Source organism: Pieris brassicae, chromosome 9 (genome assembly GCF_905147105.1).
Source record: "Pieris brassicae chromosome 9, ilPieBrab1.1, whole genome shotgun sequence".
NCBI classification, from domain to species: domain Eukaryota; kingdom Metazoa; phylum Arthropoda; class Insecta; order Lepidoptera; family Pieridae; genus Pieris; species Pieris brassicae.
Genome location: NC_059673.1, coordinates 1,925,953 through 1,950,658, shown reverse-complemented (window position 1 = coordinate 1,950,658; position 24,706 = coordinate 1,925,953). Strand labels below are relative to the sequence as shown.

Here is a 24,706-nt window from a genome sequence, read left to right as displayed (position 1 = left end):
CCGATGAAATCATGGAAATGGCTGGAAGACCTGGACGAAATTAGTGTACAATAAAGAAAACCAGAGGACAATGGGGCTGGCCTTTGCTCGTACGCACACAGAATCGGTTATCGTAGATTAAGAAAAACAATAGTTATAGTGCATATATTTTGTATTTCTGGTATAAGGCTATAAATATATAAAATACATTTCACAAACTCGCTTTAATTACTCATTGTGGCATGAAATTAAACTTGGCTATTTTAAATATTTTCACAACGTCCTTGTCTGGTAATTTTTAAAGGGCTCGACGCACATAAATTTAAGGCATGCGCTGTATTTAGAGGTCTCTAGACCTCGAGGCGACAAAGGGGACCCTGGCCTCAAATTCTATGAACAATTGATGTAAATACTTGATTGTAATCCATATAATTTTGCTGTTATATATGTTCTTATGATCTGTAAAGATCAGCTGTTATAAACTGGCACTCCATAGGACAAGACCGACAAAAATGGGCATCTTTGGAGGAGGTATCTCCCCAAACCGGGGTTCCTGTTAATTCATTAATAAATAATACATATGTTTATATTACTAACATAATCTAAGCTAACCTACTAACCATAATCAATATTTTTGGACACTGTAATATAGGAAATGCCAACTATTGTAAAACAGAAAATAAAAAAGGCTTATTATAATTTCTTATGTTCAGTAATTTAAAAGTTATCATTACAGAATTAAAAAAATAGTAAATATTTTAATCAATAAATTTAAGTAGATTTCAGTATTTAACAAACGTATAAAAATATATCAAACGTTGTTTACTAGTCATAATTTAAGTCTTTATAGGGGGAGCCCCTATTTAGTGGAGGCCCCGGGGCTCTAGCCCCGTAGCCGTCATTTTTCTTTGTACTCTGTTCAAGCATCTTTGCTCTAGCGACATTTGGATATGAAAGCCTTCCTTTTAAGCTAAAGATTATTATTATTAAGCCTTTATTGCTGACACCCAGTGTTATTAATTACATAACCGAACTTAATCTAACACGTAAGATGTGCCGATTTTGGTGATCTTCCAGCTGCTATATCGCACAATTCCTTCTCAGTCCTCCTCTTTTCCTCTTTTCTATCTCGTGCTATTCTGTAATAATTTTTGTCCATTTCAACCTCCTGTCTCTGGTCAAGTTCCCAGTCCAGCGACATTTCAATTGCCTTATTTTCTTTATAATATCCTCTTCTTTCTACTTTCCATTGCTCTTTGGTGGTTCTCATGTTTGGTAAGGTACATAAGGTGAAGATGAGGTAAGGTGACTCTTAGACTCTTAGACTCGCTTCCATAGGGAAGTTTTTACTTTTAAGCCAAAGATTAGATCAAGACAAAGAGCTATGGAAAGAAGTATACTGAAAAGTTTATTAGACAAAAAACTATATCAACCGATGCTATCACAAGCCAAACTCAAATAGCAAAGGGCTGGTCATGTAAAACGATACATGGACAGCAGATGGAAAGGACTATCCGAGAAAAGAAGAGTGGGCAGACCAAAAAGAAGGTGGGCTGATGACTAGATATCAGCAAAAGACGGCACACAATAGTCTGTGTCTCTCTTTGCTTACAGGCTAGGCTAGGAAAGGGTTGGGTTCTCACCCAAGAGGAGTCCATATCTACAGGTAACTAACATTTGACTTCTTTTTTTATAGCATGGAGGGGCAAACGAGCCTACGGGACGCCCAACAAAGGGCAGTCATCGCAGCTAATGGATACCCATTGGGTTCGTTGCAAGCCTTTGAGGGAGGAGTATGATCCATTTTTCAAACCGTTGGAGTTCCTTTCTCCCAGGGAAGACCCCCACCGGGAGACGATACAACAGTTCACTGGTTCACAAAATAAAATGTCATATAAAAAACTAACACCATTTAGTATAGAAGGGTTTTATTATTATTATTTAAAACATATAATTTTTTTCCTAGTAGCTCCCTAAATTTAGTTCCGGAAACATCAATTTGAAACAGCCTCTTTATAATGTATTTGTAATATTTATTTATCATTTACCTGCCATTTTCAGAGACACCCAGAAGTCAAAGTTAAAAATCATTTATTAATTTAGGTAAGAGAATGTGCACTTATGAACGTCAATAAAAAATAAATATACATCAAATGTTTCTAATTTTATATTTACTGCCAGTTCTCAAATCAAGGACGTAGAACGGAAGAGAAGAACTGGCAATAAACTCTCCGCCACTCTTTTTAATCGCCAAGTTTTTTTTGTATTACACAACGTTTGTAAGGAGCTGCAACCATCAAACCATGATCCACATGACATCAGCAGGAGGCATGGTGAAATAGGAGCATGTACTTACATTCTCGTGGGAACAACACGCAAATACATAGTCAAAAATAACTAACATCACCGCATACACGAATTCAGGTACGACCATTCACCGTCAAGTGGATTATTAATCTACGGATTAATTTAAATACTAACTTCGCGGCAACGGATGGTTTCATATTGGAATTCAAATAAGCTTGAGTGCAATCGAAACGAAGAATTAAGTGTATAATTTAATGGATTCGCGTTTAAACGCTTTAACGAGTTTTTTTAACCTATTATAAAATATTGTCTAGTTAGTTTTCTACGAACGACTACAAACTCTCAAGGTCTGTGCCTAAGATTTCTGTATCAGTTCCGTGATCATTTTTAATAGGCAAGATGATTATCAACCTGTCTGACACACACCCTTGAATTTTGGATGCCTTAGGGCCCTAGGCCGGCTTTTTTCACGATGTTTTTCTTCACTGTACGAGTGTAAACTTACATAGAGCTCACCCCAGGGACGCGTCGCTGAAGGCAGTGTTTTCCAACGTAAGGCCCACGCCCTACAAAGGGGCAATTTCATTGTTAAGGGGCTTATTCCAAAACTTATCAAAAACTTATAGAAATTCTTCCTAATACGTATCATTCAAGTTCCTTAACTGAAAAATTCAATTTTTTATATATAATATAAAATAAATTTGTCTCAAAATCGTTGGGAGTATTTCCCTGCTCTCTTAACCTAGTTTTATATATTTATTTATTTTATAGAACAGGGCGCAGGGCAGGAGCCTCATCTGATGTTAATTGCTATTTTCATGTAACAGATTTAATATTGAAACGAAATACAAAATTTTTATAAAATCTCAGTGCCTGAGATAAGAATGAATATCGCTTTCCTAATATAAAAATCTATTGAAAATCTTTTGAGAACAACTTGAAATATCGAGTACTCAAGTTGAAAGATTCTTAGCAGTCACAGACAATCTTTTATTATTTTTGGCGACCGTAAAATGAAATTGTACTGGAAGAATTTAATTGTATTCATTTAGGTCAATATAAACTTAAAAATTACTAGCGCTACAACCTTTTTATGTCTGGACCTCAAATGTCTTTATCTGTTACATGGTCACTTGTCACTTGGCAAGTAGGTCAGAACTTTTTGGGTCTAAGGCAAGCCGGTTTCTGCACTATTTCCTTCACCGTTCGAGCGAATGTTGAATGCGCTCATAGAAAGTCCATTGGTGCACAGCCGGGATCCGAACCTACCACCTCAGAGATGAGAATCGCACGCTCAAGCTACTACAACTTACATACACTACTAGGCCAACATTGTTACTAATAAAACATTATAGATAGAGATATTCGTAATTTGCGCGAAGAACAAACCTCCAGTGGCTTAGTGGTTAACGGGCATGGTACCAGGGGTTTTAGATTCAAGTTGCTTAGGAATAAAATGAAACAGAGGCTTTATTATGTCTCCTTGATTTTCATGATTGCATGTGGAATTTACCATACGGACGATCCGCTTTAGTACCAGGCGTACAGAATCGACGCGTTGGTCTGACTTCTATAAAAAACTTTCACAACAATGTAATATTAAAAGATGTTTTTGAAGTGAAACTCCTTTATCGGCGTTGGAAAAAAAATACCGTCACATTTTTCGGTTACGCGTCACATTTTTCCGTTATGCGCCATCTTTTTCTTGTCCCTACCACGGTTGATTCGATTCCAAGCCATTAATAACAAAAATATGTAATAACGTTAACAATAACAATTAATGAAATTCTGTAAGAATCTTAGTAGTAATAAGGTAAAATGAAATAATTGTATTATTTGTATTCTATGATAATAAAAGCTTTTTATTAAACTTTATCTAATTTAACGTTATTTAACCAATGTCTGTAAAGTTGCATATGGTAGATAATTTTTCTAAAAAGCAGGTCATAAAGAAGTTTTACTTCTTTCGTGTGTACACTAGTACACGCACACATTTTTATTTTTTTGCAAACGGACAGGATGCAACCTGATGTTAAGTGTTACCGCCGCCCTTAAACAATCACATAGCCCAGAGGACTCGCATGTATTTATTTATTTATTTTTATGTAACAGCAGGCAAAGGGGCAAGAGGCTCACCTGATGTGAAGCGATACCGCCGCCCATGGACACTCACATTGCCAGAAGGCTCGCAAGTGCGTTGCCGGCCTTTCAAGAATTGGTACGCTCTTTTCTTGAAGGACCCTAAGTCGAATTGGTTCGGAAATACTTCAGTGGGCAGCTGGTTCCACATAGTGGTGGTGCGCGGCAAAAACTGCCTTAGAAAACGCTCAGTCTATTGCCTTTTAAGAATTGGTACGCTCTTTTCATGAAGGCCGCTAAGTCCAATTGGTTTTTGGTAGCTGGTTCCATATAGTGATGGTGCGCGGAAAAATATGGCTCAAAAAACGCTCAGTTGTGGAACGACGGACATCGTTATACGGGTTGATTATATCAATATCCGCACATCTCAACGCAACGCCAAGGGAGTTTGCTGGTCGAAATTCACAATTCTACAGTTAGTGTACGGTTCCTGGGTTATCTGGTTGCTTTAAATAATAAAGGATTTTAGTTTTACTTTACAATAACCACTCGTTAATTGCTATGTAACGAATGAATGCAATATAACTGTTGAAAGTGCCTTCGTCTGGCTATACTCTCGGGGTAACAAACACTTTATAAAACTAAGAAAACCATAATGTACATTGAGCATAATGTACAGCCTTGGCTCGTACAATAAGTAATTGATTTTGAAAATACAGAGCCCGTTTAAGACGATCACGCTTAATACGATTTCACGCATAATACGCCACTTTACGCCAGTCTCTGCAACTTGAGACATATTTTCGTACATTTCTTAACGCTTACGATTCGTCATCCCGCTTAAAACGCCCAAACCCTGACGTCGTGTTGATAGAAGAAGAACCCGAGATACTGCAGGGTTTTCCTGGATATTCTTCCATTGATGACAATGTAACATCGTACGAAATTCAATCAATTGAAGATCTTATTGAGAATGTGAATAACACACAAAACGAGGCCCTAAGTGATAAGGATAAAAACGAAGATGAGTGAAGTCCGTTTTTGTCAAACGCCCCAGGCATTATCAGCTGTTAATGTTTTAAGACGTTTATGTAGCTTCTTTGGATCAAAGCGAATACGCACTGCAAAAGTTGAATTATATTGGAAATCTTTTAAATGCTAATGCATCAAAATCTTTCTGTCAAACCAAAATAAGTGATTATTTTAAATAATCTGATTATAATTACACTACATGTTTAATGTAATTTATAAAAGTATAATTTAATACCTATATATACCAGAATTAGAACATAATAATATTAAGTACGTATTATTCTCGCCATCCCGCATAATACGCTTTCTCGCTTAAGACGCGTTTTTGGGACCCTCCCTGAGGAATCGTCATAAACGGGTTTTACTGTATTTAAAACCAGTAAAACACATTTGAAATATTATTTTTTTATACTTAAACCTACTTATTTAATTTAGTCGCAAAAATAACAGACAGTAAAAAGCTAAAACTACAAATCTTAAGTACCAGGCGAGCAAAGTCCGGCGCAGGGTTACGGGTACCACAACACAGGGGACAAACAAGCCAGTTAAATGTCTCGTTCTCATATAATTGTACTAGGATATCATCAGCGTTGACTAGTAGGTATAACTGTAGAGGCCGCCAAATGTATAGCAGTGAACATTCTAGAATAAACAGCGAGAAAAGAATCTGAAAAATGTGGAGGGCGAGTTGTTTCTCTGAAATATTTTAATTCGTATAAAATATACTAACGGATCCCACAGACGTTGTCCTGTACCCACGTCTTACATATAAAAAATATCTAATAATGTAAATCATTTTCGAGTTGAACACACAAAACATTGCATCAAAATCAGTCCGGCCGTTTAGGAGTTTAATTAACGAACATATGCGCAGAAGATACTAGCTGTTTATTTGCTGTATATATAACTATCCGGGGCCATCTGCCTGGCAGATTTGTGAATATAAGCAATCCAGGGCGCTACCCAAACGCATACAAAAATAATCATTCAAATCGGTCCAGCCGTTTAAGAGGAGTTCAGTGACATACACACGCACAGTAGAATTATATGTATAAAGTTTTAGAGTCGGTTCTTTGGCAAAGTTTGATTATATGTAGGATTATTCGTTAAAATTTATCAGAAATTTAACATGCATTTACGAATTAAAATTTCCTTACTAACTAACTTATATCAAGAGGAGGTTTAATTGTGTTGTTGCATAGGCTCTGAACTACAAGATTAATTTGAAAAATTATGATTGTATCAAAAATACCAAAAAAACTAAAATTACGGACACTAAATTACAAAAAAATAGAATTTTCCATTTACCTAGAAAATCGTGCTACGAATGAATGCGAGTGGAACCGCAGAGCACTGCTACTATTATATATTTAAGATATTTTGATATTTCCATTTAGCCACATAGACTTGAGAGACTTTATTTATTTGTTGTAAACTAATAAATCTAAACACAATTTGACTATTTTAAACACTAATACAGACAAGTAAACATTACCAGGAACTTATAACTTTCAAAGAGCTTACCTCAAATATAAAACTTAAAGGTGAGTACAGACGTAGCACTGATATTACTCGCAGCTGTTCCAGGAGGATACAGATACTAAGAAGAAAAACTATGTTTGACGGAAAGAAGTCCTCTATTAAAAGGTTTACTGCAACAATTAATATCTGGTTACATACTTGGATATTATATTGGTACGAAAAGAACTGGCGTAATGTAGTGACTTCTGCTGACCTGTGAATCATTTTGGATTCTACAATATAGACCCCAAGAACGGTAGGTAGGTAGGTTGGCAGTCAAGTTACAGCTGTCTGCTTTGTCGCCATGAATTTAATCATGAAATAGCACGACAGTTTACGAGCAGTACGTAGCAGTAAAGTTAGTAGTTTCAAAAGTTTTTAAATAAATATAGAACACAAGAACTTTGGTAGTCACGTCCTATTGGCCTGGTATTAAATTCATGAAACAGCAGGATAGTGCGTTACTCTTATGGTGCCAGTTACAATTAGACAGTTCTATACACCCAGGGGAGAGATCTGGTAGTCGATGGGCTGATTTTAATTTGGCTAAAACGTTCTGGCCTCCGCGCGTTCTTGATTATGGTATGAGATCACGTGAAAAAAAGGTATCTTCACGTATTGTAAATGTTCTCGTTACCGGTAAAACGTACGGTAGTACGAGGTTTTGTTTATTTTGTATAATTAACGTTTATTAGCACTTCGAACTCACCATTGTGTAATAAATTTAATTCGCTAACAATCAATGCGAGCGCCACTAAAACTGCACTAGAGTTTGTCATCTCCAAGTTCCAAAACACATAATTAATTTATTTTTATTTGACATTTTTGAAGCCATAATGATACAGAATAAAAAACCAAGTCAAGATTAGGTAAAGTAATTTCAGTGACTAATAATTTTCCAACCAAATAGGTTTTAGTCGAAACGAGAATTCAATGAAATCTGATATTTCTTCGAAATATCAAACTAAGATAAAACCTAAAGCGAACATTTAAACTCATTTGCATGAGAATAAAAAATCTTTAGACCTTTTCTCCCTTTGTGCTGTGACCCAGCGTTAATATAGAAGCTTTTAATAGTAGTACAAGACCTGGCTCGACCGCAGAGTAGGTGGAAAATAAGTAACATCATATATATATATATATGTATATTTTATGCAAACAGGGGGGAGTCTAACCTGATGTTAACTGATACCGCCGCCCTTTGACACTCACATTAGAAGGCTTATGTTGACGGCGTTCCAAGGTTTTGTATGCTCTTTTCTCAAAGTCGAATTGGTTTGGAAATACTTCAGTAGGTAGCTGCTTCCACAAATTAGTGGTGAGCGGCATCCTCCTTAAATAACAATGAATTGTGGAAGCGACGTCGAGGTGATACAATAAAAATGGAACCCAAGTCGAATAGCGAAGCCAAAGATGCTGATAGAACAATTAAAAATATTCGCGCAATCAGCCATATATAAATAGTCATGCAAATGTCGTATAATTTTTTACAATGTCTTATTAAGTACAAAAAATAATGTCAAAGTTAAATTATTTACAATCGGTGTCAAATCTACGGTCCAAATATTCGCCAACGCTATATAGGCACTTGATCATAAAGATGCTGATAGATATATAGAGCTATCGATTTTTGAAATACCATAATCATTTTTAAACATCGAATGAAATTCAATTGTTCAGGTTTTCCGCTTTCCATAAAACAGTACTCGGAAAATCCATCTAGCTAAACAATGAAATCGCTCGTAAAATGTACATTAAACTTTTATTTAATGTAGACAATGCACTAAGGACATAAAAACTGGTTCTGTACGTTTGTAAGTAGTGATTTTGGAACTTAAAAAGCGTCTAAAAGCGCTTTATAGATATAATATATACTTTATATACTTTATAGATATAAGATAGAAATCTATTTGTGGAACAATTTAGCAAACAGTAAATAAATCGTAAAAGACAAATTGAGCTGTTCTCCGTGTACACTTTGAAAACAGTTTGTAAATCCAATATAATCTTCGCTTATTCAAATGATATCGTAAGAATAGGTCCAGTAATATTGTTAATAAAACATGCAAAACAATAGTTACAAATTCCGTTTAGTATTAGAAATCCTTTGACAAATCAAAAATAATAAAAATAATATGAAACACAATTCAATATGGCCGATATAATAAAAGAAATTTCACGTGAATACGATGAAAGAAACTTATATAATAATAATCATAGCGGTTACATTAAATGTAAATGCTTTAGAACTAGTCGAGTTAGTGGACGAATCCTTACAAACAGGTGAAGCTGAAATAAGTGAATTGGATGTAAGACATACAGGTAGCGAAGAGGAGATCAAAACATTCTTAGAAGAGAGATATAAATTTAGAAATGATAACACCTCAACAAGATATAGAATAGAATTTGGTGAAAGATTAGATCCAAGTGAGTATATCCCTCGCGGCTTGATCTCTATTCCGTAGAGATGTGGGGTCACCCTGCTTCTTCTACCGCATTTACTAGAAGAGTTGGTATATTATTCAAGTTTCATCATCCAACGTCGTCAGAAAACAAAATTACAAAATTCCAGCCGTGTCATTGACGTCTGTCGTTTCACAACTGAGCGTTATTAAGGCAGTTTTTGCTGTACACCACCACTATGTGGTACCAGCTGGCCACTGAAGTATTACCGAACCATTTCGACGTAGTGTTTTTTTTATAGGAAGAGTGTAATTAATATTGAGCATTAACTTGGCATTTCCTATAGCCTGCCGATTGCAGCCTGTTCTATAAAAAAAAAGTATCACTCTTCTTAAAATATCTTGGAAACAAATATAGTTTATTGTTGATAAATCTAGCATTCTTATGGTGAAATTGTTTTTTTTAATCCGTAAAACATAATGTAAAACGTGACGTTTGTTCTGTTCTTTTATTATAAGTCAATCATGGTACATTTAATGGCTGCAGGTTACACTTTCATAGTAACCCAAAATCTTGGCAATCAAAAAGAGTAGAAGTAGGAGATTAGGGATCTGGAAGCAAATTTAAATTTAGATCTTCTTAATCCTGACTTCAGAAGTGCACAAATTACCTATATAAATAAATTTTGATTTAATTTATAATATATGATGACAGTTCTCACAATAAATATCAACTACATTTAAAGTGTATGAAACTTTTTCACGCAGTGTCATACCCAGATGTACACCAGCATACAATTCATTATATAGACATAAACAATTTAATTTCGACTAAATTATGGGATGTTAAGTCGTTATAAATATTCGTTGCTATGTCCTATATTAACTATAGTACTTAATTTTGATTTCAAATGTTAATAAGTGTTTTCAACTAAATTGTATATTTTGGAATAAATGTTCTTACAGTATTTCCAGGATCAGATAGTGATCGTCACTTGGCATGGGCTTTTCGGACATATGCCGTGCGTCGAATCGTAGGGGGCATGGAGACCAGCATATGCATGTATCCATACAACGTTGCTATATCCAGGAATGGGAAGCATTGGTGTGGTGGCTCTATTATTGATGAGCAGTGGGTGCTGACAGCAGGTCATTGTTTGGAATCGTATGTATTTCATTTATATTAAACAACCGTATTAGCTTTTACAAAATTCTCAAAGCTAAATTGCAATGATCATCATCATTCACAGATCATTGATTATTTTAATATATTTTTTATTATATATTGTTTCTTCACTGAGATAATTTTAAGCTTTAAGTAACTGGATCATAAATTCTAACATAAGAAAGTGTCCAATGAGTGTCTATTCAGAGGAAGACACTCTGTTCTCGTGTTCTTTTTTCACTTACCACGGTGAAGCACACAAAAATATGGCCCTACAACCTTGTAAAGCCTGAGCCTCAGATATTACAGCTGTATGGTTTTGTGGTTTGTAGTAGCCTTCTGTATTCTTCAGTTTCCTTCACCGTACCCGTTAGTGTTAAATGAACACATAGACAGAAATACCATTGGTGCACAGCCGGGATCCAAACCTTCAACCTCAAGGACGTCACACGCTGAATCCACTAATCCAACACTGTTTTCTAGCACTTTACAAAAATATTGACTAGGCCCGTGGAGCCATGAAGTTTAATAGTCTCAACATATGGTTTTAACATATATTATATTAACTGACAGGGTGTCGCGCAATTATAAAGTAAATATACATCACGGATAATAGCTTTTTATTGTGTTTTAACTAAAGTCAAACTAAACTATTTGAATATAAATTTCTATAATTAAGTTTTAAGCCTACCAAGAATGAAATTTTAAGAGTTTACCCTTACAGTGTTCATGATGAGGATAAGAAGAAATTGACACAGTTCATTGTAAGAGCTGGTAGTTCGTTTCACAATCGTGGCGGATATCAGGCCAGAGTCAATAAGGTTTGTTTTATTATTAATAGTTTTATGGGAAAATCGAATTAGTTGATCACATCATCATGCTTACCGCTTTTGGACACGCCTGTTTTTAAAAGTACGCTCTTTTCTTCGATACCTAACAAGATTTGTAAGTCGACTTGAAGAAATATTAAAGATGGTGAGAATGTGCGCTTGTTTTGGTTTTTTTGACTACGATTACGCCAGTGTCTTAAGGAAATCTAAAATAAGTTTATTTTACATGATTATTAATAATTCAATTTACATATAATAATTATGAAGTTTACGTGCGTAAAACAGAAATTACACCCGTATCACCTCGACGTCTGTCGCTGTAAAACTAAACGTTTTTAAATTAGTTCTTGTCTACTGCAGTACTTCTAAACCAATTAAACTTAGGACCCAAGGAAAGAGCGTACATATTCGAAAAAACCTGGCTACGCCGTTGGTTGCCGTCTTGACATCAGGTGAGCAGCCAGCCCCCAAGTTCTATTAAAAAAATACAAAAACCGATTGCTTAAAAATTCTACTAAAAAGCTTTAGATATTATATTGAAGTTTATTTAAATTAAGAAATTTAACCACACATAAAATGTATTACGCATTTGAAATCAAACGAAAGATGAAAGATAAATGAAGGAGATTCGAGACTTATCTTTTAATTAATGATTATCCATTGAGAACGCTGAATTCGAGACGCCCTTGAAAAGCTCGCGATAAAAATATTCTGAAAGGAATTTAAGTGTAATAAACATGTTTCATTTCAATTGTCATTTGATTTGATACTTTCTTTCTGAAAGCGAAAGAACTTTTAATTGTCACATTCTAATTGTGTCCTTGGTAATAAAATGTTTAATTTAATTTGTTATGCTGGTTAAAACTAATTGTATATAATAAAACAAATTACTATTAATAAAATAAGGTAAAGTTTTGTATTTATATTTACCAAAAATTCAACACAGACTGAAATTTTGCAAAATATTAAAATAATATACAAACGATGTATAAACGCTATATTTCTAGTTTAGTAAGTATGGAAAAGGAAAAATGTTTTCGTAGAATGATTTTAGTCTAAATTTTTGAAGTGAATTTTCTTTATCGGCGTTGAAAAATATTTACCGTCACATCTTTCTGTTATGCGCCATATTGTCCCTACCAAGGCCATTAATAACAAAAATATATAATAACGATAACAATTATAGTAATAATTCTATTACAATAAGTGCAAAATATTTAATAATTTTAAAACTTTACTAGTAAATAACTTAGTAGTAATAAGGTAAAATGAAATAGTTGTATTATTTATATTCATGTCTATTATCATAGAATTATAAATTATAAATTGCCTTTTGTTAAACTTTATCTAATTTAACTTTATTTAACCAATTTCTGTAAAGTTGGATAGGAGATCAATATTTCGTAAAATAAGGTTATAAAGAAGTTCCATTTCTTTCGTGTGTGTACACGCACGCATTTTTTTTTATTAGGTAGCCAATAGCATTTATAAGAATTACAAATTCAAATGCATGTATTACCAATTAATCGTCATGAACGGAATACTCCGATGAAATATTTTCTTTACGATATTTTTGGACGTTTTAGGCCTTTTGATGTCTTTGATGGACTGGCCTTTTGATGCCTTTGATGGCCTGGCCTTTTGATGCCTTTGATGGCCTGGCCTTTTGATGCCTTTGATGGCCTGGCCTTTTGGTGCAATTTCTGATAGCAGTTCTCATAATTTCTAGGTATTCTTTCATAAAGACTTTTCCCCTGGCGCGGCAGACTATGACTACAGCCTGATTCGTCTTGACAGACCCATGCCGATTGGGAGGAATATAGCTGTTTTAAATTTACCCTCACAGGATTATGATATCAAACCCGAAGATATTCTTATTGTTACCGGCTGGGGGAGTACTGACGTAAGTTGTTTTGCGTAACTCAACACATTTAGTATTGTCTTTTGTTAAAATAGCTTTTACACATTAAGAAAAACACTTTTTGAACGGATTATATTAACGGACGGACGCTATATATTAAAAACTTATAATTATTTACATAATTCTTAATTTAATTTTTTTCCGACGTTTCGCGTGCTTTTCAACGTGCGTGGTCACGGTGACAGTTATCCGAGGTTATATACTGGTGCGCGGTTATTTTATTTTGAATTTCCCTGAAATCACATGTGTAAGGATGTGGAGCCACTCTGCATGTTTTATCGCATTTATCATGGAGAGTGTTCAGAGAAGTTTTTCGCATTAATACAACAGTTCCATCATTCCAGCCGTAACACCTCGACGTCCGTCGTTCCACAACTGAGCGTTTTTTAAGGCTGTTTTTGCCATTATTTCCGACTCAATTCGACTTTCCAATTCTTAAAGGGCCGGCAACGCACTAGCGAACATTGATACTTTTCATGGGCGGAGGTATCGCTTAACATCAGACGAGCCTCCTGCAAATTTCCCTTTTCTTCCACCCTCCAGCCTGTTCAATAAAAAATATATATTAGAACCCTATTCATCATCATTCATCAGTACACAACTGTAGTACCTTGTGACACGGCAGTCCCCCCGACTTGGCAGGCAGTTCCTTTCAGCAGCATTTTCGCCCCCCTATAACTTCGTTGTGGATAAATTTAGAAATCTAAACATTCAGTAACCAAGTCAATTTATATATTAAAAACATGAAAGATTTGTAATATTGATATGGTCATAAGATGTTGCCAAGCTTATTACGTAATAACTTAAGACAGAAGGTTCCTTAAGTAGGGCTGAATAACCTGGATGGAACCATGGATCTCAATTTATTTATTTTTACAAGTTTGGTTTTGATGGCATAACATTTTAGCTTCGAACTCTTTCAGGAATCTGGTTACGGACACATCCCGGATCGGCTCCGTTTTGTCCCCGTACCGGTGATGCAACAGGAGGCTTGTCAGAAGGCTTATAACTTCTACATCACACCAAGGATGATATGTGCTGGGTACGCTACAGGGGGCAAAGATGCATGTAATGTAAGTATCGGGAGCTGACGTAGAAATTATAAATAAACTCAAACTCAGAAGAACTTATTTCATATAGGTAACGTCAGCGGAGATGTTAAATTGGTTCTATACATTATTGATCGCCATGTTTTGAGTCGTACAAATTGTTTGAACTGGACCAAATCAATCCCAAGGATTAGGATTAATTAATAAATTTATAACGATTAAATGATCCTAATCCTTTATTGATTAATTTACGCTTAACGAGAATTTGTTGTGAAAGTAAATCAACCCTTACAACCTAAACGATAACATACAACATGTATAGTTTTTTATAGCAGCATATTGGTGAGGTTGCCTTCCAATATAGGCCTTCCTTTCTTGTTTCCACTCGTCTCTTTCGCGTCTGATTATCATCCTTTCCGTCTCTTTATATGATGTCGTATTCGGCTTTAGCAGGGATTATGTGGGACTCAAACTTTGTATTTACAACCGAACCCACTAAAACCAGACGGATGCCGGACGCCCATGGGCGGAGGCAGGTAACAGAACCTCCACCCGAATGCAAGACAGACAGATAGTTAAACGTTTTCGACGCTGCTTTATTTAAATCAAAATGCTACATTGAATATCGACATTTAATTAATTGTTTAGAGACTCAGTTAACTCTCTTATTTAACTACGTTACTGCGACATAAACACAAACTGTACACAGTTTTTCCGAGACGTTGAACATTTTTAAATAATTAAATTATTTACTAAGGCCAGTGTTAATACATCGCTTTGTTTTTGTCTTTAACCTGAACATAATTCATTGCTGCATCATAAATTACAACTTCCTAACAGTTTTACAAGTTAAGCTACTATCATTTTCTTGCATAAGAAGGTGGGGTATCTGGTCGATAGGTTTGGGTTAATAATAAAGTTTAACAACGATTGTTAGCCCATAGAGTTGCTAAGTAAACACATAAGTAGGGATATACTTGATACATATTTGAAATCCTTACGGATTCAATAATGTAAATGTGTTGGAAAGATTGACTTGCTGATGGAGATTTGCTCAGAGATTCAACACTTCTAGTCAAGCTCTTCTTTCGAGATGACAAAAAAACGAGTTAGGCATGACGTACAGTCCCGAGTGGTACCGCAAGTTCACCTCTAGAGCAAACAACGTATATGGCGAGAGAATGTTGATAATAAATGGACGACCCAGTCAGTTATTAGATACCAACATAAAGTAAATTGAAAAACTATTTTATATGAATTTGTCGCGCTTCTAGGCAGGATTGCTATGGTTACATGAATACTACAGCGGTTTATAATGTAAATAAAAAATGTGTGCGTGTACTAGTGTACACACGTAATAAGTGAAACTTCTTTAGGACCTTATTTTACAGAAATTGGTCAATGAAAGTCTAATACGATAAAGTTTGACAAAAGGCTTTTATTATCATAGACATGAATATTTATGTTTCATTTTACCTTATCACTAAGATTATTACAGAATTTCATTAATTGTAATAGAATTATTGTTATCGTTATTATATATGTTTGTTATCAATGGCTTCGAATCTCTTCGGATTAACCGTGGTAGGGACAAGATAAAGATGGCGCGTAACGGAAAAATGTGACGCCTAACTGAATAATGTGACGCGTAACCGTATTTTTATTTAGTGTAAAATAACTAGATTAAAAAAATAACTTGCGTAGAGACTTATTCAGTTTAACACTTACAGATATCATTGCATTGCATTGTTTCCATTATGTGATATGGAAAAGCTATTTTATACTTTTATCGCCTTACGTATTAAGGTCCTGTATTCGTAGTAAATAAAAAACAAACATCCCTACGTCACTAAAAATATACACAAAAAAGTATCTTAGTATTGTCTTTTGTTAACATAGCCATTACACGTTTAAAGAAAAATTTAAATTAATTAAAAAAAGTATCTTTCAATACTCCTCAGCACGACTCAGGTGGGCCGGCAGTGCGTGACGGCGTACTTCTGGGGATAGTGTCTTTCGGTGGTAAACAGTGCGGTGACCCTCGCTCACCTGGTAAATAATTAATATTGTTTACTACATTTCCCAGCATAAATGTTGATCAAAATGGTATACACAGAAGACGCTTTATTTTTTAATAACAACAACAGCAAATATTGTGAGGAGACTTTAGATCCAAAACTCGAGTGTGCCATGCACATCAGACCTGGTCACATACTTGCCTACTAGAGAATGATAACGAAACAAATTACGATATCTGAGACCAGCACCAAGGGTTGTAGTGCCAATGGGATAAGCCATATTAAAGGAAAAAGCGTCAAACAATACAAACGGGCAGGGTTTTCTGATATTAGGAAGCAATAAAAAATAAACCGTTGACATTTTGGGTGTAAGGCACACCGGTTTTCTCACGGTGTTTTCCTTCACCGTTCGAGCGAATGTTAAATGCGCACATGGAAAGAAACTTTCTTTCCATTGGTGCACAGCCGGAGATCGAACCTACGACCTCAGGGATGAGAGTCGCTCGCTGAAGCCACTAGGCCAACACTGCTCTGATGTGAATGGCCTTTGCTGTCCCAAGGTCCAATTCATGTCATTCGTGACCATAGAGGACCGTGATTTCAACGGCTGATCTCGTGGCGGGATGCGAACAAGACTATGCTGTTACCGTGTCCTGTATCAGGCGATTGCTGATGGTGCCGTTGGGTTTTAGTGGGGTCACCACGAGTCAACCGTGCCGCGGGATGCGTAACGCATCTCCCCACAAAAAAAAACAAAAATACCGCACATAAACACATAGTTACCTGTCTCTTAAGTCGGTTTTGTACGTTCTCTTCTTGAAGGAACCTTAGTCGAATTGTTAATGAGCCTACATATAAAGTCTATTTTGCTATGCACATTACTTACACATAACTTGCGTTAACTCCACAGGTGTATACAGTAGTGTGACAGAAATCACGAACTGGGTTGAAAAAACTATAACGTCCAACGAGGCGTCCAGCGTGCCCGAATTGAAGGCGAAGATTGAGAAGGCCAGGCAAAGAGAGAAGGAATTGCAGAAGTAAAATTATTGTCTATAATTCGTTTTGTGACTCGCAACTATGGATAGGTGTCTGCTTCGTTCTCCTTGCAGCAGGCTGCTTGGAGCGCGTACAAATTAAGTTTTTTCGAAAAACATTTCAAGATTATTTTAATGTAACCACGTGGCTGTCCGTGCCAGACGTAGTCCGGACGTCTTAGCTCAATTCCCGGAGAAAGAATTGGTGTTGATAGTTGATACTTGTATATAAAATAAAGATACAACATGGGCCACCAAAACCCATTTATACAAATACAGTATAAATGTTTTTGATGTTATATATCTTTTGGTGTGTTAGGGAAAAATTATGAGAGTAAATTTTTACGATGCTCGCTCGACCGTCACAAAAAACCGACACCCGCACACCGTCACAAAACACCGACACCCTGAAGTTAGTCAACATTCGACATATCAGTCAACATACTCAACACTTTAAAATAAATAATGTCCATTTCTTTAATTATGTAGAAATATTTTCTCTGTGATACTTAAATAAACTTTATTTAACTAGATAATGCGTTATAATAAAACATCCAATGTTATACATTGCATTGCATACCGTTTATTGTTAGTGTCGTTTTTTTCTACAATCGTAGGATAGGGAGAAAAAAAAGATTTTTATATTGTTACGCCAAAGAAGTTCTAACGCGTGTACACACACATGTTTTTTTTTTAAATATTGACATAAAGTGAACATTTCTCGTGCTTAGTCGAGGTTTAAAGTATATTTAAAGTATATGACGAAGCAACACAAATCACCAAATGTAAATTCTTTTTCAGCTACATAAAGTCGCAATTATCAGATTGTATTAAAATATATTGTGGTAACTGCAATATTAAATGGTAACCACAACAGATCGGGGAAATAACACAAATTAATAGCCAAATTATTTTTGGGGGCTTGTTAATTAAAAAATATTTTCTGTTTATTAGATCACCATCTTTATATTTTAGCGATGCTCAAGAAGATCATTCTAGAAGGATATATTTTTTTAAATCTACCATTACAGATTACAAAACAATGCACAGCAAAACAACACAACATTAACATTAATAGATTAAAATATTTACAAAAATACTATTTCTTCCAGTAAAGGAAATTACGCGAAGTAGACATTTTGTCAGACACAACGGACAATTAAAAGCGTCTGTCAATCTATACAGTTAATTAATTATTTCCATACATTTTCGTGCGTGTCCTTTTCGACAGGTTAGTTCGACGGTCGATATTAAAGCGCCTTACACAATGTAATGACGTAGGTTTATTATGAGTTGTGATAGTTCCTACTGTTTAAAGTCATTTTTTATACATAAGAATAAATAACTAAACAAAAAACTTTCCCAGATTCAAAGCACGCGTGGAGGACAAGAAAAATAAAATTAAGAATTGGTTACGAGAAACATTACACTCGCCAAGCTTTCTAGAATTAGCCAAGAAGAAGCTACGAGAAGCTGGATTCAATATAAGAAAGAGTTTTCGGAGGAACCAAATGGATGATAACACGCTGGATGAAGTTAATTTAGAGAATTTAATACATGATAGGATACTTGAGAGTGACTCCAAAAATGAAGCAGAGGTTTTTCTGAGTACGTTGGCACTGAAGGAGGTTATTAATGATGGACAGGATTTGAGTAGTGAGAAGGTGATTGAGGCGCTGGTGATAAAAAAAATTAAATAAATATTTTATTGTTTTGTGTCTGCTGTACAAGCCTTAATGTACCCAAAAAATGTCAAGCCAAGCCTTAATGTTCAATGATAATTTGTCAATCTGATGTGCAAGTAGGTGATCAACCTCTGATCATTCTGTGCTTGACACACGCCGTGAACTTTTTGGGTCTAACGTAAGCCGGTTTCCTCGCGATGTTTACATTCACCGTTGGAGCCAATGCACACAAAGAAAGAAAGGATAGCCGGGGATTGAACCTACGACTTCAGGGATGAGAATCGCACGCTGAAACCACTTGGCCAACACTGTTCAATAATTAATGTACTTTTTAATATGAAAACAAAGGCACGAGTACAAAATATCTCTTTTTAATTGTTTTTTTTTATAATGAAAACTAATACTAATAATAAAGTATTATAGTAAATGTGCATTATAATGAATTATGTGATTCGTTACTTACGCCATCTAGCGTTAGATTTATCCATCTCATATATATTTGATAGAATTAAAGATTTCAACGTAATGAAATAGTTAGTTAGATATCCATTAGAATACACTTTAAGTGAAAATATTTGATATAACTAAATAATATTTCTTTTTAACACCTATTTATTATAATTAGCACCTCATTTACAATAACTAATTTAAATCAACGCCATCTACTAGAGAGTTACAGAACTAAGGCGTCATTCAATTAGTGATAAACTCTGTGTAAAAGTTAACGATGAGGTAACACTAGATGGCACATGCAGTGTTGTATATAAAACAATAGACTGAATCTTTGAAATTAACATTTGAAAATATAATGAATAAATGATGAAATAATCATTTCATTTAATTTTAACAAATTAAAAATACAGCTGACGTATCTTAGTGTAAATATTTTAGAAACAAATGCAGGCTTCCGCATTTCAGTCGTTGCTCATAATATACTTGATAGACTTTAAGTATAATCAAAATGGATTTGAAAGCAGCCATACAGTAGCGCCAACGGTTATAATAATAATTTATTTATTAAGAATATGGTACAAGAATGTTATGATGGTACCTAAAGTTCGTATGTTCTGCTACACATAATGGCGTGCAAATTTGTCTTAAAATGAATTTTACATAGAAGTTTCATATGAGTCGTAACATTACAGTATTTGTGGTGATAATATATATTATTACGTTTACAAATTAATATATATTATAATGTTTCACGCAAATCATTTTTTTTTTCAAAAATAGTACAACAAGTCGATTTTAAAAGTTCTAGTAGGAAGGTGTTCTATATTAACTTATTTAAAGCGATCAACACCCTCCATTACATATGAAAAACAGGTCAATAATAAAAATAAAAAGGCGTTGCACAAGCATTGTAAACTTTAGTTAAGTTAGGTAATAATTAAAAGCGTAAACCAAATGTAAGCAATCATCGTACACTTGAAGCCAATATAGCCCATTAGTGTTGCCACACTTATAAATTTCGGATAATGTCCAATAACAGAATATCAGTCGCAACCCCTGTACGTCTAATTTTGTATAAGCTCATATTTTAAACCATCAAATCCAGTTGTTACCCTTTAAACAAAGTTTTATTAAAACATATCTATACAACAACCGTCACCTTACTTGATTTACGTCACAACGATTAAAATAATGCAGTTTCGACGTAAGATCCTCATCAACCAAACAGGACAAAGACATCTGAACAATTCATTGAGAAAAATCGGATAAATGAAAAAACAGAAATAGAAAATTATGTCGAAAGCTTTTACGCTAAAAGCGGTCATACAATACTAGATCACAAAAACTAAGGTAATTTTTACAACTTATACTAACACAACTAATACACATATTAAGAAATGTTAACTAACTGATTCTGTATAGATAGATTCATTGATAAAGTTATTATAATTTATTTCATAAAAAATTAAACAAATAGGCAGGAAAGTTTATACATATATAAAAGCGTAATGTTCGTCATTTTATAAATAAACTTTTGAGATAAGAAAATATATTTTATGCCTTAGACCATATGCATTTAATGTTGAAGCTAATAAGTAAAACAAGATTTACATAGACGTTTCGATTACAATATATGTTTTGTATTTCAATAGTAATTAATATTTATTAAAATAAAATATGTTTATTATGGAATATAAGATACAGGTATCACTTGTTTCACGTCATTAAATTTAAATCAGTAGACATCCCTACTCATGAGTAAAGAAGACAGAGGGTGTAGGCCGAGAGAAAAAGCCGGCGTAAAACAAATATCGCAAATTTATTAGACAGGCTGTCTAGCACTAGTCCCAGGCCCTTTTATCAACTGATAATCGTTAACTTTATATAAGCCCTTTTACACAGCCTTTCTTTAGTGCATTTCTTAAATTTAAAGAAAATTATCCCTTTTCCCAAATAATAATTACTAACTTTAAATAGTCTACTACAGGGAAATTCCAGCCTGCGTTTGTATAACAATCAAACTACGAGGCAGTTAAACTTTACTTTTATGTTCAGGACTCCTTTGCAAACTATAGTATGCGTCTCGTAAACAACAAATAGCGGTTGTTCAAAATTGTTCTATATCACGAAAATTAGAATTGTGTTTATAGAAAGACAAAACATTTTTTACACACTTGGACGTACGAGAAATCGCATGCTTAGTTCTCTCAATATCCGTAGCGCTGATGTCGCAAAATTGGAGTCACTTGATACAAAACTCATGAATATTGTAAGTTATATAGTGCGCAATATAAATTGTGTTTATTCATTATAATTTGTAAGATTTGGGAACCCTTTTAAGTAAAAAACACCTGTCCGAGTAACAAGCTCTTCCATAACAAACTTAATCGTAAATTCCATATCAAATATTTTTAATTAAATTCTTTTTTTTAAACTGTTTACAACACGCGTATGTATGAGTGTGTGTGGGAGCATGTAAGTGAGTGTTATGTGTATCAATATGTTAGATATAGTTATATTAGTAGCTATCGTTTATCAAAACCTAAAGATAACAATCTAGCATACAGTATTTACAATTTTTTTAACTAAGAAAATTCAAACAAATTAAAAAGTTTGGTCCCTGTGTCAGTGTACCTTTAACGCTGGCAGCATTTCCTCGCTGTATTGCGATACTTATTCGTTGAGCGAGGAAAGCACCAGCTCTGAGGTCACCGGTACCTAACCAGGCTTCAACTTAATTCTATAATTCGCACCTATGCACTTGAACACGGCCCAAAAGTCTCTATTCCAAAGGGAACAAATTGAAGTTGGAGAAAAGGCTGTTATATAAAAAGACATAATTATTAAATAATGTTATAATTACATTTAATAACATTAAAAAGATCGATATTTCACTGCTATCTGTAACATGATAATGTTTACACGCGGTATCTATGTTTGCGATGCAAATGATTGCACTTCAGGAAAAACTGCAAGATCAAAGAACGATAAAAAACGCACTGACTGATAAAATTGCATAAAGGTCAATGCACGTAGTACACCACATCAAATATATTTTTTTCTAGAGTATATGTTTTTTTTTTGCGGCACCCTTATTTTATATAAATATATTAAGAAATTTCCAAATATATATGTAGTATTATGCCTATTCTATGTTCATAGGCGAGTGTGAGGCCCGTCGTCTCGCCTCCGCTACACTTTTGTTTTCACTATCGTACAGATATCGATTTGTTGCTCCAGATCGCACCTGGAGGCTTTAAATACAGGACATTCTATAATGAGACGCTTCACTGACTGATCTGATTTCAAGTTAATTCTTTACAGTATATAATACTAGCTAACTATTTTAAAATACATGACCATTATGGTGTAAAGAACTTACAAACAAATATAATAAACCAATACTTTTTTGTATATAATGTTTAGTTTATTATAATAATCATTATGCCATTAAGCCTTTCTTCATTGGATCAAACGACCCCTTTTGGACATATAGCAGACGTCCAGATAACTTGGGGAAGCTTGTGGAGACTTGGGAGACACGAGTCCCGAGGCCGGATAGGAGGCAAACGGGCAGGAGGCTCACCTGATGTTAAGTGATACTATGAACACTCTCAATGCCAACAGGGTCGCGGGTGCGTTGCCGGCCTTTTAAGAATTGGTACGCTCATCTCTAGAAAAACAATAGACCAAAAGTCAATTTGGTTTGGAAATACTTCAGTAGGCAGCCACGTAGTGAAGTTTCGCACAAGAAAAGAGCGTACCAATTCTTATAAGGCCGGCAACGCACTCGCCAGTCCTCTGTCATTGACAGTATCGGGCTGCGGTATCTCTTAACATCAGATGAGGAGTGTCCGTTTGTTACATATAAAAAGGAAATACCAGCTCTGCGGTCACCGGTACTAACCAGGCGCCAACTTCAGCTCCCGTGCACTTTAACCCTATGGCCCAAGAATCTACTTCAAAGGGAACTAAATCATTAAAAATTATATGAACCATGATGCTATCTTGACTGATTAGAGAAAAAAACGTTTGAACTGCTATCGGACAAAGCCTTTTGAGGACTTTCACTTGTGCTAATTTTAATGCAAACTTTGTGTAATAATGCTTCTTCCGCGAAAATTACAATAAATATACTTTTTTTAAGACAAGCAAGGCCGGCGTTTCCGTTTTCATTAAGTATACAAAAAATCCGGTAAATTTATCGAATCACGACTCCAGCTTAAAACAGCTCCAATTTTTTATAGTATATATATATATATCAATATATAAAAATATACTTGGAAAAGATTAGATGATAGCAGGGGGTTTACTGTCAAATAGATCAATTGTATTTTATTTTTATGTTATTTTTAGTTAGAATTTGGCCATGCATGGGCTGTAAATAAATAAATAAAAGATACAAACGCGATTTTATTACGATATTATTTACATAAGTCAACGCTCTACCGTCTTGTGATTTTTTAGTAAATTTTTACTTTTTGATTGTATCAGTAACCTAAAGGCAATAGTTTCAAAACCCTGACTTTATACAGGACTTCTGCACTTGCTCGTATGATGAAGATAACTATTATGCGGAAAATCTATGTAACGTGTACAGCTGGAGGCCTCTTTAAAAAAATTAACGAAATCGGAGGTCCAAACTTAAAAGTTTAAAGCGTCATGGTTTTTAATGGCATCAACTTATTAGTCAAACTATGTATTGAAATACGAAACTCTTCAAGTGAACTTTTATATAAACACAATCAAAATATGAAACACAATATACCACGTATAAACGTGAATAAAAAGCAATAAAATAATTCACATTTAATGCCAGTTCTTAAATCAAGACCATAGAGAAGATGAGAACTGGCACTAAATTCCGTAAATCGTTGGCGATCGAATGATAAACTTGTAATATCATAAGAATGTGATATGAAATCATTTACACACAAAATTAAACAAAGTAAAAACCTAACAAAGTATCAATTACTTAACTTAAAAGGTTTTCTGTGCAAAATAGACCGAAAAACTGGTAAATTAGCAAAAATAAACGAATCCAAGAAGTGGGCCAACAACGTGAAGGAAATAATCCGCTGTGGCCATTCTGCACGCTCTTGCGTAAAACTGGTTGCAGAGATAGATTATACAGGCTGTAGACATATAGAGAGAGAGAAAGAGAATTAGAGATGCGATTCTTAACGCTTATGTGTTTGAAGCTATGAACAAAAAACGTCGTCAAAATT

At 34.6% G+C, this 24,706-nt stretch overlaps 1 protein-coding gene and 1 long non-coding RNA gene across 5 annotated transcripts; one reads left to right on the top strand and one right to left on the bottom strand.

Moving 5' to 3' along the window:
• Positions 1–2,815: 2,815 nt before the first annotated feature.
• On the bottom strand, positions 2,816–7,764 carry LOC123714668. 3 transcript variants are annotated; one of them, XR_006754341.1, is made up of 5 exons: positions 7,628–7,764; positions 6,922–7,049; positions 5,882–6,064; positions 3,374–3,551; positions 2,820–2,948 (listed from the first exon to the last, which is right to left on the bottom strand). It is a non-coding gene; the product is annotated as an uncharacterized LOC123714668 (long non-coding RNA). The 3 variants fall into 3 exon arrangements; XR_006754342.1 differs by lacking the exon at positions 3,374–3,551 and having other exon boundaries at positions 2,816–2,948; XR_006754340.1 differs by lacking the exons at positions 2,820–2,948; positions 3,374–3,551 and having other exon boundaries at positions 5,825–6,093.
• Positions 7,765–9,062: 1,298 nt separating this feature from the next.
• Positions 9,063–19,050, top strand: LOC123714666 (trypsin-4-like). 2 transcript variants are annotated; one of them, XM_045669033.1, is made up of 8 exons: positions 9,063–9,345; positions 10,296–10,485; positions 11,210–11,306; positions 13,045–13,218; positions 14,160–14,309; positions 16,247–16,337; positions 17,214–17,343; positions 18,707–19,050. In XM_045669033.1, exons 1-8 carry the CDS (start codon positions 9,108–9,110, stop codon positions 19,038–19,040), a joined length of 1,404 nt encoding a protein of 467 aa, XP_045524989.1. In that variant the 5' UTR covers positions 9,063–9,107; the 3' UTR covers positions 19,041–19,050. The 2 variants fall into 2 exon arrangements, with proteins under 2 accessions (XP_045524989.1, XP_045524988.1); XM_045669032.1 differs by having other exon boundaries at positions 10,287–10,485.
• The last annotated feature ends 5,656 nt before the right edge of the window (positions 19,051–24,706 follow it).

Coding starts and splice junctions, on each gene's coding strand:
- LOC123714666 (XM_045669032.1), top strand. CDS start 9,108: ATGAAAGAAACTTATATAATAATAATCATAGCGGTTACATTAAATGTA. Junction 9,346..10,286: donor TGGTGAAAGATTAGATCCAA/GTGAGTATATCC, acceptor ATGTTCTTACAG/TATTTCCAGGATCAGATAGT. Junction 13,219..14,159: donor CCGGCTGGGGGAGTACTGAC/GTAAGTTGTTTT, acceptor GAACTCTTTCAG/GAATCTGGTTACGGACACAT.